This window comes from Phocoena phocoena, chromosome 7 (assembly GCF_963924675.1).
Source record: "Phocoena phocoena chromosome 7, mPhoPho1.1, whole genome shotgun sequence".
In the NCBI taxonomy this organism is placed as follows: domain Eukaryota; kingdom Metazoa; phylum Chordata; class Mammalia; order Artiodactyla; family Phocoenidae; genus Phocoena; species Phocoena phocoena.
Window position 1 is genome coordinate 47,856,930 of NC_089225.1, and position 21,180 is coordinate 47,878,109.

Genomic DNA, 21,180 nt, shown 5'->3' on the forward strand with positions numbered 1-21,180 from the left:
AATAGAGCATCCTAGTAAAATCAATGGCATGTCAGAGTCACTGAAAGACTGATTAAAGGAAGTGGGTTTACCACCTGCTTCTGTGTTGAGTGTTTGAATTTGAGGCCCTTAGAAGGGAGAAAGACTTGGCTAACAAGGTTGGAAAGTATCTCTTCCACCAGCATAGCTAGACTTACAGGGTTCTGATGGAAGGGGAGAGAAAACCTGAGACCTCAAGATATTTTCTCTACCATAACTGTGATGGAGTAAAGTCTACCAAAGAGTGCCAGCTTCTTTATCTATAAAAGGACAGCACTGGATGAACTCAGCATTTCTTAATCAGGCCGACACCTGGAGCTCAAGTCACTAACTCGGGATCCCCCAGGATGGGGCTGGGCACATGGAGCTTCAGAAAGCACCTCAGGTGATTCCAGTGCATATCCCTAGTTACGTAGTTACTACTGCTTTGACTGGTTGGTTTCCAAGACCCTCTAAAGTACTCTTCTCTTCTTCATTTTGTTTGTTTGTTTTACATTTTACGACAATGAGAGCAAACAAGTGACTACTTAACATGAGGGTTTCAAAGAATCAAGATTTCTAAGATTTGCTGAAACCAAAATCATGACAGCCATTTTGACAGTAGACTATTTGAGAAACAAACAAATCTCTAATAAAAAGGTAACCATAGTGACTTTCTGCCATAACAGCAAAAGGAAGAAAATTTCACAGTTAATCCAAAAGCTTCCTTTAAATTACTTTAAAAAACTTTCTTCCTACCACTTCACACGCACTAGGATGAGTATTTTTTTAAAAAGTGGAAAATAACAAGTGTTGGTGAGGATATGGAGAAACTGGAATTCTTATACATTGCTGGTGGGAATGTAAAATGGTTTAGCCTCTGTGGAAAACATTCTGGCAATTCATCAAAAAGTTCAACATAGAATTACCACATGACCAGCAATTCCATTTTCAGGTATATATCAAAAAAACTGAAAGCTGTTACTCAGACAAATACATGTATAGACATATTCATAGCAGCACTATTCACAATAGTAAAAAGGTAGAAACAATCCAAATACCCATCAGTGGATAAACAAAATTGTTTATTTAACATATATATATGTTAAATAACACACATACAATGGAATATTATTCAGCCATAAAAAGGAATGAAGTACTGATACATGCTGCTACAACATGGATGAACCACAAATTATTATGCTAAGTGAAGAAGCCAGACCCAAAATGTCACATATTGTATGATTCCATTTCTATGAAATATCCAAATTGGTAAATCCATAGAGACAGAACATGGATTAGTGGTTGCCAGGGGCTGGGAGTAACTGCTTAATGGGTATGGAGTCTCCTTTTGAGGTGAAAAAAATGTTTTGGAACTAGACAGAGGTGGCAGTTGCACAACTTTTTGAATGTACTCAATGCCTCTGAATTGTTCACATTAAAAATAGTTAATTTGGGGCTTCCCTGGTGGCACAGTGGTTGAGAGTCCGCCTGCCGATGCAGGGGACATGGGTTCGTGCCCTGGAGCCGTGGCCGCTGAGCCTGCGCGTCCGGAGCCTGTGCTCCACAATGGGAGAGGCCACAACAGTGAGAGGCCCGCGTACCAAAAAAAAAAAAAAAAAAGCTAATTTGGTTAATTTTATGTTATGTGAATTTCACCTCAAAAACTTTCTTGCAAACCTGGTATGACAATGAGTAATTCTGATTCTGATTATTCTGCCCTTCTTAAAAGGAAATGGTCGATAAGTTTTATAATTATAAATTTAAAGTTGTGCTAAATTTGCTAGCATACAAGTTTTAAAAATAAATGTGTTTTCTATACATCCTGGAAGAAATCAGTTCTGTGTCTCTCTCCCCCTACCTACTTTTAGAACATTCTTACTCCTTGTCAATAGGCTTACCAATAAATTTTGCTTATGGAAGCGGTAATTTTTACTTAGCACAAAGGTAAATGTTTGAATAATACAGCTATAGTAAAATTTATAAAATAATTTGCATTAAACTAGAAAGCAATTCACACAACACTTAAATAAAACGTAAAACAACTGCACTAAACATATCCAGGTGGGCACATTTTAAAATATACTTCACATCGGATTGATGGCAATGTTTTTAAAATGCAGACTAAGTCATGGACAGGAGAAATTTCAATCAGTTATACTTGCTATATATGTAGTACTCTTACAAAAAAATAAAGAGCAGAACATTTTTTAAAATGGAATACTCCACACACACAAGATAAATGTATTAGGTTATTGCACTCTACTCTGGAAATGTTTATCTTTCAGATAAAAAATAAAATACACGCATTTGGTGGTGGTTATTTTTCTTCTTCCTCACATACCCACATGCATTCATAGTAAGTCTTCTGAATTTTGAAATACAGGTATTTTCAAACTTTGATGGTACTCCCAATGTTTAATAGAAATTCACACCTGCAGTGAGATTACCTTAAACAATCTAATCGCGGTCACCCAGCACGTCCTACTCTGCTCTTCTTCTGCACAGAGCATTTTCAGGTCTCGAGGCCCTCCTGCTTTGTTAGGCTAGAAGGCCACAGCACATTGTTTATCGTTAATGCATATCTTGAAGGTAACACCTGTTGAAATAAAAGCCACTAAAATTCTCCTATATATAAGAGAAAGCTGTCTCTTTTTAAAAGAAATTAAAAGAAACTCAAGCTTACCTAAAAGGCTGAGGCTTGCTTTATTCATCTAGCAAAATATTAAGCCTGTACCTTAAAGCAGAATCCATAGTTAGTCGGTGCTCCATGTTTTTTTTTGCCTGCCAGTGACACATAAATATCACTATTGCCAAATTCGCTGAAAAACTGCAAATGCCGTGGTTCCTTAAAAAAATATATATGTATGTTGAAATGGATACATATTTTTACACTACCTTTTGTATTTTTATTATGTTACATAACTTATACCTTGGCGAAAATTATTCCAAATAATGTCACAGATACAAAAGGAAAGGAAAACTAAGTCACTATATCCTTAAATAACCAGGAGCTGGATATGAGATTATTTAATTTGAGAAGTAGTGATTTGTTTATAATTTAACTTCCAATATACAAAAAAATATATCTTCCTAATTTAAAATTACTTGCTTTAACCACCACTTCAAGGAATCTGAGGGAGAGAAGAGAGCAAAGCATGGCTTTTGAAAATGTATTCTTATTTGGGTTTTAAATAATGGTAGTTCCACAAAGGGAAGAAGGTTGGTTTGAGCTTCTATAGCAGCTAAAGAAAAAAAAAAAAAAAAGATGATGATTCCTGCTTCATTAAGAAATGATCGTCCCTCATGTTTGTGTACTGCCTCACGTACCACAGCAAGCAATGAAACAGGCGGCATGACCACCTTCCTTTACAAAAGGAAGGAAGCCTGTACAGATAAATTCAGGGAAATTACCTGGCAATGGAATGTGTCTGATTTTCAAGGCAAAGTGGAATCATGAAGGGCTATTTCTTCTCTGGGAAATCCATAAGATTTAGAGCTGGTCATGGGAAATCACTGGGTCATATTATTCTGTGATAGGTTAATAACTTGGATAAATGCTTAATTCTGGGGTTGAATGTGTAATCAAAACTGACCACAACGCGTTGGTTCTTTAAAACCTTGCTACTAGTCGTGTGGTCCCACACCAGCAGTATCAGCATCACCTGGGAGCTTATTAGAAATGCAAAATCTCATAGCCCACCCCAGATCTGCTGATTCAAAATCAAAATCTGCATTTTAACAAGAACCCAGGTGATGCATACACGCTGAAATTTGAGAAGCAGTGCTCTTAAAACAAAAAGATAAAGCAGAGCATTCAGCAATTTGAGCAACCCATTCAAATCCAAATCCAAACAAATTTCAGTCATTGGCCAGTAGGCTGGCTATTCCATCAGTGATGATTAGTAGAGCAAGAGCTTCTGTGTATGCAACTGTTTCTCTGTGTGTCACTGTTCTTGAGGCATTTTGATCTAATGGATGACTAAAGTTCCCAACTCCATGGGAGAATGAGGCAGAAAAGAAAATTGTTAAAAGAGACCCAGGGCTTCCCTGGTGGCGCAGTGGTTGAGAGTCCGCCTGCCGATGCAGGTGACACGGGTTCGTGCCCCAGTCCGGAAGGATCCCACGTGCCGCGGAGCGGCTGGGCCTGTGAGCCATGGCCACTGGGCCTGCGCATCCGGATTCGGCCGCAACAGAGAGAGGCCCGTGTACGGCAAAAAAAAAAAAAGAGACCCAGCCTAGGGCCCTTGGAACAAGGGAGGAGAAGGGAGAAAAGTACTCTTGTTGGCAAGGCCTTTAAAACTTTATTCCTTGATAGAAACTGATTTGCTAGTAAAAATGTCTGATTTCTATGAAGATGGAATAAAACCATCCCTGCCCACTGATACTGTAGAAGTCAATGTAGCTGAGTCATTTGGACGTGAGAAAAAGGCAGCTTAAGAAATACTGGAAGGACATAAGAGACATGATGAGTTTCTTCTCTTGACTGATTTTTGTTCCATTACTGCAGACACATCAAAGCTTATGACAGTACAAGACTAAGGCTGAGCTGGCATGGTTAGCGAAAGGTAAGCATGCAAACGTGTATATAAGGGGGAAGTTGGAGAGCAGGGTACTTAGATGTTTCTCTGTAAGGCATAGCCACACCTCCAAGGCTTGAGTAAGTGTTTATCTAACTCCCATGCAGCCTACATCTTTAGAAAGTAAAATAAATCAAGACCCTTCTGATAGAAAAAGGGCAGGAAATGGTCACTTTGCCAGGTAGAAATGTCATATTAGACATTAGATAACCTACATGATTTTTAGAGGTCATAATCCTTGAGTTTATCTAATATCTTGAATTTCGTTTTTAAGGGGGAACGTAAAATCATTTTCATATATATAGACTATGGAACACATGCTCATTCAGCACAGGCTAGAGAGAACACTATTATGTACGATGCACAGCAAAGTTAGACACCATGTTGAGGAGAGCTGAGGTATGACCTGAGAACAGAGCTTTGATGCCTATAATGTTGCCCAGCCAAGGGGGGACCACTGCAAGGATAAGAGTATCACTTCAGTAGATGGAATAGGAGCTGTCTTGTTATGTAATAGGTGGGAAAGGAAAGGAGGTGGAGGGTGAAGTAAAAAGACAATGGGCTGTGGATTTTCATGCGAAACCTGTTAAAGAATTAGGAATTCAGGAATTAAGGAGATATTGTCATATCTTCCAGTGAAGAATCACTGGGAAGACAGTCAAAGAAATGTGATTACTGGATTTAGAAGCCACTTTTCTCTGATGCTAAAAGTAAAAAGATGATCCAGCACACATTTGTTTAAAACCACCTTCGTGGGCTTCCCTGGTGGCGCAGTGGTTGAGAGTCCGCCTGCCGATGCAGGGGATACCGGTTCGTGCCCCGGTCCGGGAGGATCCCGCATGCCACGGAGCGGCTGGGCCCATGAACCATGGCCGCTGGGCCTGCGCGTCCGGAGCCTGTGCTCCGCAATGGGAGAGGCCACAACAGTGAGAGGCCCGCGTACCGCAAAAAAAAAAAAAAAACCACCTTCGTATATTACTTCATACATGAGGAAAACTGGGAAAAGAGAAACTTCATTACAAAGGTTAAGAAAAAGTCTAAAACCTTAATTACAAAAATGGGTAATTATTCATCCTAACATTATCTATAATATAAAAATTTGAAAACTAGGTTTAAATCCTCAAGAAAAATTAAATGCATCTATATGATAGAACACTAGTAGTCAAACTATATATACTTAAAAATAAAAGATTTCTGTAAAGGAATGGATTACTAAATAAGTAGAGGCCTTTTCCATGAAGTATTCCACCACTTAAACCTAAAACACACATACACACACACGCACACTTGCACATGTGTGTGCACACACGTGTGAATAGCAGCAAAGGAAAACTGTATATCAGGGAAGGGAGGAAACTATGTAAGAACAGTTGGGGAAAATATGGGAAGTATCACTCCTTTGCAACTCCATATCTCCATACCACTGCCCAAATATCTATAGTCTCTATCATTAGCTGTGTTCTGGGCATTTCCATTTGGATACTTCACCATCAACACACTATATCTAGAACTAAGATCAGTATCTTTCTTCTAAGATTTGATTTCTTCAAATCTCCTATTCCTGTTTATTCTATCATTTTTTTGTTTGTTTGTTTGTTTGTTTTGCGGTACGCGGGCCTCTCACTGTTGTGGCCTCTCCCGTTGCGGAGCACAGACGCGCAGGCTCAGCGGCCATGGCTCATGGGGCCCAGCCGCTCCGCAGCATGTGGGATCTTCCCAGACCGGGGCACGAACCCATGTCCCCTGCATCGACAGGTGGACTCTCAACCACTGTGCCACCAGGGAAGCCCTATTCTATCATTTTCTATTTCTTTATTTTCCTTATGTCTTTCTCTAAGAACATTAAGTGTTTCCTCTTCTTTCATATCAACCAGTCAACAAAATCTGACCATTTGTCATTTAATCTTACATCCATCCCCTTCTCTCTCCACTGCTCATCCTAGGTTAGATCCCATTGCCTCCACCCTTGCTTACTGAAATGATCATCTAGTTAGCACTAATTAGCATCTGTGCCTCAACTCAATCAATCAATCTCTCTCCCTTCCTGCCCACTTATCCCTTCCCCCCTGCCTCCCCTGCTCCCTTCCCCTCTCTGATTCTCTGTCTCTCTAGTTGATTTTTTAAGCTCCCTGTGGCCATATTCATCTTCTTACAACATGATCATTTCACTTTCTCACTCAAAATTAAAAGACCTGTCCATGTCCTAACCTGAAGAAACTGTGAATGTGACCTGTTTTGCAAAGGGGCCTTTGCAGATGTAATTGAGCTAAGGATCTAGAGATGACATCTTCCTAGATTATCTGGGTGGGCTCTAAATCCATGACAAGTGTCCTTATCAGAGACACACAGAGAAAGGAGAAGGCTGTGTGAAGACAGAGGCAGAGACTGGAGTTAGGCAGCCACAAGCAAAGGGACACCTAGGGCCATGACTAGCCAAGACAGAAAATCCTACTAAAAATTTAAAGGACCAAATATTGAGAATGAGAAATAAATAATGAACATTTTCAGCATAAAAGAAAAATATGAATTTGAAGATTGAATGTGTATGTTAAGAATCAAGCAAGGTATGTATAGCAGAATATATTTGAACATACCTAGAAATACGGCAGGAAAATGACTAAATACCAATGATGATAATAAAATTTGAAAAAGAGCCAAAGAAAAATGACAGATTACCCGTAAAGAAGCAACAGTGTTGTCACTGACAGAACAGATGCATGAACATAGAATTAAACTCTCATGAAAACTCTCAAAAGTAGTTTTACTTGAAGGAAATCAATGCATTGCATAAAATGTCAAGACATAAAACACAGGCATATGGCATAGTAGGCAACAACTAGACTACATAGAAACAGATTACATAGTGCTAGTGCTAAGGGAATTGCATTCATAAGTGATTATGTATGTGTGTATGAACATCTGCACAGGAATGTCTATGTAACTGTATACATAGGTATACATAAGCAAGCACACACATACATCCACCGCTGATCATAACATGATAACCTCCTCTAGGAATTCATAATCTAGATGAGGAGACAAAACTAACACACACAAAGGAATTAATAAGCAGTTACAGACTCAGCTGTGTGGTACTAACTGCATCAACAGAAGTTCAGAGGTGGGCAAGGTCAGTAGTATGACCTGGGTAAAAAGTAAAGAGGTGAACTCTGTTGGGCTTCAAAATCCCAGCCTTGATAAGGAGAATGGGGGTAGATTCAGAGTGGGGGAGAAATGGGCAAGGAATGTGGTACTGAAACAAGAGCATCCAGATGGTATCAAAGGATGTATATTGAAACTAGTGGGAAATAAAGCTGAATAATTAGTTTTTAAATGGATTATGGCAAATGTTTGGAATCTAAAAAAAATTACCAACTATTGACATCATGCAATAAGATAATGAATAAAACAAAGTAAAACCCATTTTAACTGACAACTTCCATATAATTCATAGCACATCACTGATATTCCAATTTACCTTGGATGTCCCTTTAGTAGAAAAATATAAACCGGATCTTCTTAAAAGGAAGTAAATCTTTTTCCAGGACTTCTTTCCCTGTTCTTTTGCATGTAAGAAGCCATGGATTTCAGGATACGTGCTTGAACTCAGAAACATCTGGAAGAAAAATCAGACACTCTCATACAGTTTCTGAATCAATGATATTGTAGTTTTATATTTCAAATAGAAATGTGCAAAATCAAACAGCATTGATACCACTTATACACCATTACAGAAATAGCGATATATATAACAGAAAATAAATCAGTCTTGTGAAAACCTGAGGCAAGTTCCAAATGAAAATATGCTCATGAAATATATATTCTAAGTTATCAATACTTAGTCAAACACCAAAATTACAAGCTATTTGAATGTCCATTTGAAAAGCTGAACTTTGTCTACAGAGTTAAGTCCTGATACTTTTCATCCCTGTCTATGATTTTCCTTGAGATTATAGACTGACCTATCAACTTCAACTTCATTATGGTATATGTAAGACCATGATCCGGACTTCCATTATTCAATTATCAAAGAAATTGAGCCAAGTTCACCTCCTCGATGAAGGTAAAGTAAACAATGTCTTTGTCCTCTATGGTTCTCAGTTGTGGGTGGGTATGGGCAGATTGTGTTTTCCAAAGAGAACTGCAACAATATCTTTCATTCCACGTGCTCTTCTGCAAATGTGATCCTGCCACTGAACAAAGAGGTGAAGTTTCTCCACCCCCTTGAATCTGGGCAAGGCTTGTGACTGCTCTGACCAATAGCATATGGCAGGAGGGACAGGCTGCCGTTCTAACTGTAGTCCCTTAACTAGCCTGATGGCTTCCACTCCTTAACTCTTGGAAGCTAACTTTCATACAAGAAACGGGACTACCCTAAGATGGCTATGTGGTGAGAAGCACAACGCAACTGGAAAAGCCTTGGAAAATGACACACCATGTGGAGAGAGAGAGAGAGGCCAAGGAGTACCAGACACATGTAGTGAAAAGCTATCTCAGAAGAAGCAGATCCACAATCCCTTTGGGAGTCAATCTGCCTCAGAGACCCATCCAGCTAAAGCCTTCCCAAATACCAACCTACAAAACTGTTGACAAAATATGAGTGGGTACTTAAGCCATTAAGATTTCGAATAGTTTGTTACCCAGTGATAATTAACTGAGACAGCAGGCATGTGTTGGTCAGGAAATTGAGAATGAAAAGGAATAGCTCTGAGTGGCTGTGCTCAGCATCCTTAATAAGACAGTGGAAACGCATTAGTGTCTCACTAAAAGAAGGAAATGGAAATCCCTATGAATAAACGAATGCAAAATGTTAAAACTGAAACTAAGAGAAAATATTAGCTAAACCAACGTAACATAGTTTTAAAAGGCTATTCGGGGAAATGCTGAGAGTAGATAATGTTTTTTAAGTAAATTAATAAAAAAACTTTTAATTTAATGAGCCACAGATATTAATTAATTGACATGCAAAGCAGGCAAGTAGGTTTTTTAGTTTGAGTGCTTTCCAAGTTATTAAACCAAACCAATTAAATTTTAAAAAGGGAGTCATAGAGGTCACACTAGAAAAAGAAGGAACGTTTTAAAAAGTGGAAACATTGCCTCAGTGGAGAGAAGAGGTCAGGGGCACGTGCAGGACTATCTGATTCCAAAGCTATGACTTTTCTTGTTTTTATAATTTAACATTAAAGTAATATAACTAAATTATATGAGAATTTGGGAAAGGAGGCAGAAGAAAAACTCCAATCCACTGCCCTGTCATAATCCAAAGGCAAAGTATAAAGAGGCGTGAGAGCGAGGGGTGCTGGGGCACTGCCGCTGCTGCCATTCACCCTAACATTCTACAGGGTGTCTGTGACAGCCTAGTAGCATATAAGTAGCTTTTAGAGAAATCCTGAGGCTAATCATAGTTCTAAGATATTTTGAAGCAAAAAATGAAATATAACCTATTACAAATAAAAAGCCCATAGAAAACAAATTTGTGATACCCAATATATTTACCAGTATATTCAAATACCAACATATTTAAAGTAATATCTATACTGGAACTATTAAAAGTTTTCTTCATTAAAGATCAGAGACTATTGAGTGGGTTCGGGGATGCCTTGGGTTTAGATCAAACAGCAACCATTATAAAGACATTGCTCACCATTAACCTGTTAACAAGTATAGTATCAAATAGAAAATAACTGAAAATTTTTATTGTAATGAAAATGTCTTAAGAAAATTACAGCCTACAGCCATTGCCAGTTTGTAAGAAATGAGCTCAACAGATGCAAAACTAAGGAAGTTTTAAATTAAATAACTAGTTTTTTCTGCGGTACGTGGGCCTCTCGCTGCTATGCCCCCACCCCGTGTCTTAAGAAAATTACAGCCTACAGCCATTGCCAGTTTGTAAGAAATGAGCTCAATAGATGCAAAACTAAGGAAGTTTTAAATTAAATAACTAGTTTTTTTTGCGGTACACGGGCCTCTCACTGTTGTGGCCTCTCCCGTTGCAGAGCACAGGCTCTGGACACGCAGGCTCAGCGGCCATGGCTCACGCGCCCAGCCGCTCCGTGGCATGTGGGATCCTCCCGGACCGGGGCACGAACCTGTGTCCCCTGCATCGGTAGGCAGACTCCCAACCACTGCACTACCAGGGAAGCCCATAACTAGTATTCTTAATTCAGCTATTTCATGTTCCAATCAAGAGTTTCCATCATAGATAATATTTCATTTAATTGCTAAATATTTTATCATAAATAGGATTGAGAGCATTTATTATAAAAGTTAACATTAAATATATGTTGGTAAAATGTCTATAATTTACTGGAAATTTTGATTTTTTCAAAGACTAACAATCTTTAAATACATCACAGAGCAAAATTCTGCCAGTTTCCTTTCATGATACACATTTTTTAAATGCTTAAAATCCTTTGACAGTTGTTCAAAACTGGGAAGAATAATATAGTTAGGGGTCTTTATTGATTTACAGAATTCTTTATCTAGATTGTACTCTTTTCTTTTCTTTCCTCTTCTTCTCTTTTCCAACTTTATCTCCAGCAAAAATTAACCACTCAAGGCATACCATCCAAAATCTGGACATGTATAAATATGGACCTCACTAAATAGACATTTCTCCAAAGAAGACATACAGATGGCACATGAAAAGATGCTCAATCAACATCACTAATTATTAGAGAAATGAAAATCAAAGCTACAATGAGGTATCACCTCACACTGGTTAGAATGGCCATCATCAAAAAGTCTACAAATAATAAATGCTGGAGAGGGTGTGGAGAAAAAGGAACCCTCCTACACTGTTGATGGGAATGTAAAATGGTGCAGCCACTATAGAGAACAGTATGGAGGTTCCTCAGAAAACTAAAAATAGAGCTACCATATTATCCTGCAATCCCATTCCTGGGCATATATCCAGAGAAAACCATAACTGGAAAAGACACATGCACCCCAGTGTTCACTTCAGCACTATTTACAATAGCCAAGACATGGAAGCAACCTAAATGTCCATTGACACATGAATGGATAAAGAAGATGTAGTATATTTATACAATGGAATATTATTTAGCCATAAAAAATGAATGAAATAATGCCATTTTCAGCAACATGGCTGGACCTAGAGATTATCCTACTAAGCGAAGTAAGTCAGACAGAGAAAGACAAATATCATATGATATCACTTATATTCGAATCTAAGGAAAAAAAAATACAAATGAACTTATATACAAAACAGAAATAGACCCACAGACATAGAAAACAAACTTATGGTTACCAAAGGGGAAGGGGGAGGATAAATTAAGAGTCTGGGATAAATATATACATACTACTATATATAAAATAGATAACCAACAAGGACCTACTGTATAGCTAAAAGAACTATACTCAATATTTTGTAATAACCTATAAGGGAAAAGAATCTGAAAAAAAATAACTCTATATGTGTGTATAACTTTATCACTTTGCAGTACACCTGAAACTAACACAACATTGTAAATCAACGATACTTCAATTAAAAAAAAGAATATTATCAACTCTCATGAAGTAAAAAAAAAAAAAGCATGGAAATGCAAGAAAAATGAGTATATCTACTTATAAAATTAGAAAAATAAATAAATAAATAAGGACCTTACAGTTTCCCTTCATTATTTAGTACTTACATATTTTAATGAAAATATATATTTTACCTGCAAAATCTGTGTGGGGGATATTTCACCATTGGTTTCAGTTGCAAAAGACACCATATGCTCTGGAAAAAAATACTGACGAAAAGATACATGTTATATTATCCCAAAGCCATGCCAGGAAAGATTGAACTATGACCAACACAGTCATCTAAAGCAAAAGCTCTTTAAATCAGTGTGTTGAAAATTCACCCAAAGCACTTTTAAACATGCCAGTCCCTGACTCTACCCGCAGGTATCTTAATGAGAAGGTAGAAGCAGGGCCCAAAGACTAGCCAAACACCTTCAGATGGTGCTGATACACAGAGATCCATGTACCTCCAGTTACAAACACTGCCCTCAGGCTGACAGTGTGCTAGCTCCCATACGTCTTCCCTGAGTCCTGCAACCACTCTAGCAGGTACTGAAGGACTATCAGCTCCATTTTATAAAGTCAAGGCTCATAGAAGTAAAGGATATATATACCCAAGGTCACAGCCCATAGAGTAGAGGAACAAGGAGTTAAACTAGAGGGCCAGGGAGCTAAAATGACAGTCTTTTCCACCCACTATCTTTCCAAACCTGTTTAATCATAAAATTCACCCAGGAAAGCTGTTTAAAAATAGGAATTCCCAGGCCTCTTTCCTGGAGTGTCTGATTCAGTAGGTCAGGGTAGGACCTGGATCCTGTATTTTTAACAACCACTATCCCCTTCCGCAGGGAGTTTTTATGATCAGGCAAGTTTAGGAAAATATATGCCACTATACTTCCTTTAGGACAGGGTTTTTGAAGCGTAGTTCTATTAACGTTGGTCTAATAACGCTGTGTTGGGGGGACTGTCCTGTGCATTGCAGGACGTTTAGAGCATTCCTGGCCTCCACCCACTAGCAGCACCCCCATCCCCCCAGTATGACAACCAAAAATGTCTCCAGACATTACCACATCACCCCCCAGTTGAGAACCACTACTCTAAGTCTACAAAATGAATCTACAGCCTTGTTTAAATTTAAAAAAAAAAACAACTAAAACTGAGCACTAAACCCTATGTCTTTAACTATGACTTTTAAATTCTTGCTTTTAATAAAGATTCATAATAAGAAAACAGTTTCCTTTCTAATTCTAATTCTATTTAATTTTTATTAGGACTCGTATTTTCTTTGTCAAAGATCATCCCACTATGTTTCTATTAATAAGTTCAAATAAAAGAGAGCGTAAGAGGTCTTTCAGAGTTTGAAAATATTCTATTATGGTGTGTATCATATATTTTTCATAAAGTATCATTTCAATCCAATTATCCAAAGCTTAGTGTAAAAATATGCTACAGCTGCAGAGTCAAAAACAATTTAAAATAATGAGCCCAGAGGCTATTCTGACTTCTCTAGATCACTAGTCTTCATTAGAATGTGACATACATTTACTTTCTTTTAAAAAGAACTATAATGAAAGTAGTATTTACTAGTTACTAGATAATGCACTGGTCTTTATCTCATTTCTACTTAGCTCAATTATTGCACTGAAAACAAAATAGTTTGGAACAGCAAGATGCATGTCAATCTAAACTTCTGGCTAAGTTTCAACACTCCCAACAAACATCAATCTGTTTTTCCTTTAGAATTTTTCTTATTTAATTTCCTAAATTCTGTGAAAAGAGTTAAACCATAATATTTTGGAACCTGCTTGGAGATATCTAATAATTCCCCAAATCAAATGTAGTTTTTTTTTCTTAAAAAGCAAGAAAAGAAGCAGTAGTTCCCCAAAACCATGTATATGAACTTCTGTGATGATGTTGGCTAATCATTGTTAAGAGTAAGAAGAAGTGCGACTATAATTTTAAAGGGCCAGAATTCTTACCTACAGTTTACCAAATAGGGACTTGTATTTTATCCATAGTGATATTTTTCTTCACATAAAATAAGATAAAATTTAACTAAACTCATTCATTTTCTATAACTATTAATAGGGATTTCACTTACCATTGGGTTTTTAAAGAATTCATATTTGGCATAATTTTTTCTAAAGTATAGCTTATTTTCTTCTTCCATTCCCCAGTTAGATAGCACTTCAATCACCAGCTCGTGGTCTTCTATTGTTCTTTCTGTAAAGAATGTTCCAGTGAGCATGTCAACAGATAGATGGATGGATGGATGGATAGAAAGATAGACAGGTAGGTAGACAAATAAACATAGGGACGTATATATCCATACAAATATATAAAATATATTATGTACGTATCTTTATTAAACATAGAAAATTTCAACTCAATTCTGGAATAATCAGATTGATAAAATTTTCATTAATTTTGAATTAGTAATGTTGATTTTTATACCAAAGCAGACTGTAACCCGAAGAGAAAAATGACATAAAATATCACAATGCACTTTTTACTAATTCTCAATCTCCTTTTATTGCTATGTAAATTATAAGTTTGATAACAAAACTGCATTAAGAATATGGGAACGATTCTTTTTCTCCGACTCATCATGGTGCCAAAATTAAAATATTTGCCTCAAGGTTGAACAATTCATCCCATTAAGAGCTGAAAAAATTTGACAGGTTCACTATGCGTTTAAGACACATAACCTGGATAGTTGAGAAAAACTAAAATAAACGCTTTAAAAAGAAAATTTTAATGCAAGGACATACAATTTTTTAAGAAACCTGATTTCTTGTGGCACTTTTTACTTTCAAAACTAGTGTTCAGGCAAATGTAGTTTGTATTACCAATGAAGATAATTAGGCAGGGTGGGAAGGCACTTAGGAGGAAAGGCACTTAAATGAAAAAAGCAATGGCAACTTTAAAGAGGTGAACATACCATGCAGATTTCCTATTTTAATAAGAAACTGTGATGTTCATAGCGGTACTATTCATAATAGCCCCAAACTGGAAACTACCCAAATGCCTATCAACGTGAGAATGAATATATAAACTGTGTAAAGGACACAATGGAATATATACTACAATAAAACACAACTTCATGGATGAATTCCACAAACATAATACTAAATGAAAGAAGTCAGACACAAAGAGTACATACTACATGATTCCACTTATATAAGTTCAACACAGATACAATAAATCTATGGTGTTATAAATCAAGATAATAGGGATAGTGGGTGAGTGAGCAGGGGCATGAGGGAACCACCGGGGGTGAGAAATAGTCTGTTTTTTAATCTGGGTGTTGGATACTCAGGTAGAAACAATATCTGAGAATTCACCAAGTTGTCCACCTTTGTTCACTTATGTTAAGGTACGTCATACTTCAATAAAAGGTTAAAGAAAAGTGACTGTGAAATTATTAATGCAAAATAAGAAATGGAGGACAGCCAAACAAGAAATATAGAAACCCCCTGCTTTTTTAGGTGCTTCTAGGACCTTTTTGAAAAGTACCTATGTCTCAGAAATTCAACACTCAGGAGTAATCTGTGACCTGCAGCACCCAAGCCCTTGAAAGTAATGTCACACTTAAATAGAAGCTTATTCATCTGAAAGGGAGTTCTAAGAGTGCTGAATGAATACATGGGTAAGAATGAGTCGGAGCTAAGTGTGTATCAGCACTCCCGGGTTCTGTTCCTAATTCAGATTGCTCTTTTTCGGTCTCATTGACTAGCTCTGGTAGCTCCTTCTCCCACCTAAGATGCAGTCCTTGGCTGGACTCTTTTTTTTTTCTCTTCTCTCAACTAATTAACTCTCCCCTCTTCAGCCATTATGTCTGTCAAGTTCCCTGAAGTGAAATCTCCAGCTACAGTCGCTTTCACTTAGCACTCCAATCCTAACTGCTAGACTTTCCACCACTTCAAACATAATCTGTCTAAAACCAAAGTTCAGTATGGTGGTCCCTCCAAATATTAAACAATTCCAGCAATTCCGCTTCTGAGTTCATAACCAAAAGAAGTTAAAGCAGGGACTGGAACAGATACTTGTACATCCATGTCCATTGTAGCATCATTCACAATAGCCAGAAAGTAAAAACATCCTAATGTCCATCAACAAATGAATGGATAAACAAAATGTAGTAAAGACATTCCGTGGAATATTTAGCCTTAAAAAGGAATGAAATTCTGACACATGTTACAACATGGATGAACCTTAAAGATATTATAAAAATAAGACAGACACAAAAGAAAAAACATTATATGATTCCATTTACATGAGGTACCTAGAGCAGACAAATTCATAGAGACACAAAGTAGAATGGTGGTTGTCAAGGCCCGGGGTGTGGGAAGAATGAGGAGTTATTGTTTAATGGGTTCAGGGTTTCAGTATGAGAAGATAAAAATGTTCTAGAGGTGGATGGGGGTGATGGTTGTACAACAATATAAATATAAATAAACGTACATAATACCAGTGAGCTTTACCCTTAAAATGAATGAAATGGTAAATTTTATGTTACATGCATTCTACCAAAATTTGTAAAAAATGTTAAAAAATGAAACAAAGTATCTTCCTTTTTCTCTCTCAAACTGCTTTTTCCTAAATTTTCCAATGTCCATTACAACTTTCTCTATGTCAACTCCAATATCCTCCAGTTGTTACCCCAGATATCAGACTCTTTGTCCGAGTGTCTCTCACACACCCAACAACCCCCAACCCATTCCCACTATCACCATTCCCATTTAGACCTTCACTCTTTCCTAACTAATCTCCAAACCTCTGTTTTTCTCATTCTTCCAATCCAACCTGGATCCTGATATCACAGGAAACCTCATAAAACATTTGTATCAATGTGACCCCCACTCAAAAACTTGTCCACTTCTTACTTGTTATGAGATAAATCCATATAGTCTGGCAGTCTTAACTTATTCATTCATCTGTCCATTCGACAAATATTTATTGAAGGCCTACCATGTGTCAGACAGTCATTGTGGGGCTTGGAATTTTGTAGTGAACAAGACAGAAGTCATTGCCTCATGGAGCTTCAATTCTAATGGGAAGACAGGGACAACAAATCATGTAAATCTTAAAAGGTGGCAATAAACACTACAGAGAAAAATGGATCAGGGAGGAGGGAAAAAGGAGGGCATAAGGGAAAGGAATCCATTTTGAACATAAGACTACTATGAGCTGACTTACGTTTTCATTGGATCACACTGGATGCTGAGTGGATAACTGATTTCAAAAGGCTTAAGGGTAGAAACAGGAAGACCATCTAGCAGAATATTGCAATTAACAAGGGGAGATGATGTGGCCTGGATGAGAGTGGCAGCATGTAAGAAGTAGACGGAATCTGTGTGTATGTATTCTGAAGGTAGAGCCAACAGGATTTGTTGACAAATTGGATGTGGAGTGAAAGAGAGGGGGCAGTGAAGGAAGACACCAAGATTCTTGGCTTAAGCATTTGGAAGGACTACCGCCATTAATGAGCTAAGAAGACTGTAAGAGAAGCAGTTTGCAGGGAGATCCAGCAGTCACCGAGATATCGAGTGGGAAGTTGCATCCCTAACAATCTTTATTATCCTTACTTTTGTTTACTTCTCACACAACTCCAACTGATATTTTCAACCTTATGAAGCATAGGTTCACATTATTAAATATACTATGTGCTACACACTGTATCTGTATTTATTGCAACCACAGTGGGAGAAAATTGCAAGGTATTAAGCAATATGTCTGCTTATTTGTTTTACCAACCTGTGTTTCACTGTACCCATCACCTATCTCTACCACTAAGGAAACAGCACATGTTCTGCCCTGAAGATAAACTATACAGAGAGGAAAAAATGACAGAGATGCACTTTCTTTACTTTTGAGCTTCAAATTAGACTTTATCAATCTTTGACAAATATGATCACTTGGGGAGAATAATGGCCAGCCAATCCTCCACTGACTCATACAGGGATGCACCCTCTGTCCTCTGGGAAAGGATCTGGAATTAGGGGGTTAGTGGAGGAAAGGGTGGAGTGGAGCCTGAGAGGAGGCTAGATAGTAACTGGATGGTTTAGGTCACAGTGACCCTACATCCTGCCCCTTCTGGAACTAGGACCCTTTCAGGATGAGCAGATGATGCTAATAAAATCCCAGGTAAGTTTAATGGTGGTGTGTGGTTCAAACCAAAGAGTAGCCTTAGGAGGCTTCTACCCTCAAGTAGAAGCCCTGCATCTAACATGGCGGCAAAGCAATAGCTAAGTGCAATGCTGAGGAAGATGAGTCCGTAGCATCCAAGTATGAGGAAAGAGCACTGCAGAACCAAGTTCTCCAGAAGAAGTGTGAAAGGGCTAAAAGAAGACCATGAATTTAGGGGGCTTTATGATACAGGCAATAAGCTTGAGAGAAATAAGAGTTTCTAGAACACGAAGAGAAGAGTTGGATAGAAGTTAGACAAATACCCTTCCTGGGACTTAAATGCCCCACCAGAGTGTTGGAAGAGTGAAACTAGGTCTTAACCTTCAACTGAGTGTATCTTAAACCTGTATGTAACTCATTTATATAACCTGAATTGATTATTTACCCCAACAAGACTATAACAATCCATAAAGCAAACCAGTAACAGAAGATTAAACTGTCTGCCATTAAGAGGTCAGGAGACTCAGAGAAATTAATTCAAGTTATAGAAATAAAGGAAGTTACATCTCTGCATATCTCAATCTGAGACCTTTGTCATTACTGTATTTAATTCTTATAGTATCTGAAGTAAGCTGAATATGGCCCCAAAGACATCAGGTCCTAATCTCTGGAATCTAAATGTTACCTTATACGGCAAAGCATTCGCAGATGTCATTAACTGAAAGATATTAAGATGAGGAGATTATCCAGGATTACAAAGTTTGGCCCTAAATCCAAACACAAGTATGCTTTTAGGAGACAGAAGGAGATCTGACAGAGAAATAAGAGGAAAGGGCAATGTGACCAGAGGCAGAGACTCAAGTGATGTGACCACAAGCCAAGGAATAATGGCAGCCACCAGAAGCTGAAAGGGGAAAGGAACAGCCTCCCCATAAAGCCCCTGGAAGGAGTGTGGCCCTGCCAACACCTCGATTTCAACCCAGTGAAATTAATTTTGGACTTCTCACCTCCAGAACTGTTAAAAGATGACATTTCTATTGGTTTAAGCTAGCAGTAATTTGTTACAGCAGCCTTAGGAAACTAAGAGGATAACCTAAAGAGCAAGTTCTATTTCCATTTTACAGAGAGCAAACGTCTCAGGGCTTGAATGCCTGCCACATGTCTGACCCCAAGTCTCTGCTCCTTCCTCTGCACAGCACTGCCTCTGCCTTCGCTACAGTTCCCACTGGAAGGGCATCCTCTGTGTATACCCTACTCATTCTTTCTGTATCAGCTCAAATCTCTTTCACATTCCTCAGTTCTCAAAATTTGATTGCCTCAAATTCTTTTATCTTGAAATGTGTTCGATAACTATTTGCTAATTAGTTGAAAACAAACCACCACATTTTGAGTGTAAGGGGAAAGAATTTAACAGGCAATATTTCAAATTATTATCAATCTTAACCTCACATGAAAGTAACATGAATCATTTGAATTTGGATTACATCAAAAAAGAAAATAAAACAAAGAATGGAAAAACCAAGCTGCATTTGAACAGCTATGACAAATGTGTCACAAAAAAACTAGTGTAATATGTGTAGTCACAAAAAAAGCAGCAGTCTAGTTGGGGTTTTGTTGGCTACACACAAATAAAGCCCAGCATACCAATCTACAATGAAAAAATAAGGGATACAGTATTTGCAGAAAATTTCATAGAACTATAACACCAAATATTTCAATAATGCAATAACTAGCATCAGGAAAATAGCCTGGTAATCTTAAGCAGAAAAATGTCTTCAAATAAAGCTGGCTAAAACCAGAGTAAGTGGGAAAGCAAAAGACATATTTCCCATTCCTTCAAAGAAGATTTCTGGCACTCTTCTATTGAAAATTCAGAAAACATGTAAAAATCAAAATCCAGAGGATCAAATGCAGCTACAGGTTTTCACCTCTTATACTCATCTCATAATGGAGATACAACTTACTTATTATAGAATCTGGCTTTTGAAAATATTAAATAATTTTTTTACATTTATATATCACCATCCCCATTTAGATGTTCTGTCATAAATACCATCCCCCAACCAAGTCTCATTATGTTAAAGGATTAATGCTACAATAACCCAAAGAGAGACTGGTTCAAGATGGCAGAGTACAAGGATGTGCTCTCACTCCCTCTTGAGAGAGCACCAGAATCACAACTAACTGCTGAACAATCATTGACAGGAAGACACTGGAACTCACCAAAAAAGATACCCCACATCCAAAGACAAAGGAGAAGCCACAATGAGATGGGAGGAGGGGCACAATCACAATAAAATCAAATCCCATAACTGCTGGGTGGTGACTCACAAACTGGAGAGCACTTATACCACAGAAGTCCACCCACTGGAGTGAAGGTTCTGAGCCCCATGTCAGGCTTCCCAACCTGGGGATCCGGCAACAGGAGGAGGAATTCCTAGAGAATCAGACTCTGAAGGCTAGCGGGATTTGATTGCAGGACTTCGACAGGACTGGGGGAAACAGAGACTCCACTCTTGGAGGGCACACACAAAGTAGTGTGCACATCGGGACCCAGGGGAAAGAGCAGTGACCCAACAGGAGAGTGAACCAGACCTACCTGCTAGTGTTGGAGGGTCTCCTGTAGAAGCAGGGGTGGCTGTGTCTCACCGTGGGGACAAGGACACTCGCAGCAGAAGTTCTGGGAAGTACTCCTTGGCGTGAGCCCTCCCAGAGTCCGCCATTAGCCCCACCAAAGATCCCAGGTAGGCTCCAGTGTTGGGTCGCATCAGGCCAAACAAACAAAAGGGAGGGAACCCAGCCCCACCCATCAGCAGACAAGCAGATTAAAATTTTACTGAGCTCTGCCCACCAGAGCAACAGCCAGCTCTACCCACCACCATCAGGAAACCGGCACAAGCCTCTTATATATAGCCTCATCCACCAGAGGGCAGACAGCAGAAGG

General features: G+C 38.3%; 1 protein-coding gene across 2 annotated transcripts in view; it reads right to left on the minus strand.

Annotated features, from left to right (window-relative positions):
• GRB14 (growth factor receptor bound protein 14) overlaps positions 1 to 21,180 on the minus strand; it is a 127,005-nt gene that overhangs the window by 14,022 nt on the left and 91,803 nt on the right. For both annotated transcript variants that reach the window (XM_065880241.1, XM_065880243.1), the window contains 5 exons: positions 14,209 to 14,330; positions 12,260 to 12,334; positions 8,056 to 8,193; positions 2,735 to 2,845; positions 2,448 to 2,543 (listed from right to left, as the gene is read on the minus strand). In XM_065880241.1, coding sequence (XP_065736313.1) covers positions 2,448 to 2,543; positions 2,735 to 2,845; positions 8,056 to 8,193; positions 12,260 to 12,334; positions 14,209 to 14,330 — 542 coding nt within the window. The remainder of the gene's footprint in view (positions 1 to 2,447; positions 2,544 to 2,734; positions 2,846 to 8,055; positions 8,194 to 12,259; positions 12,335 to 14,208; positions 14,331 to 21,180) is intronic.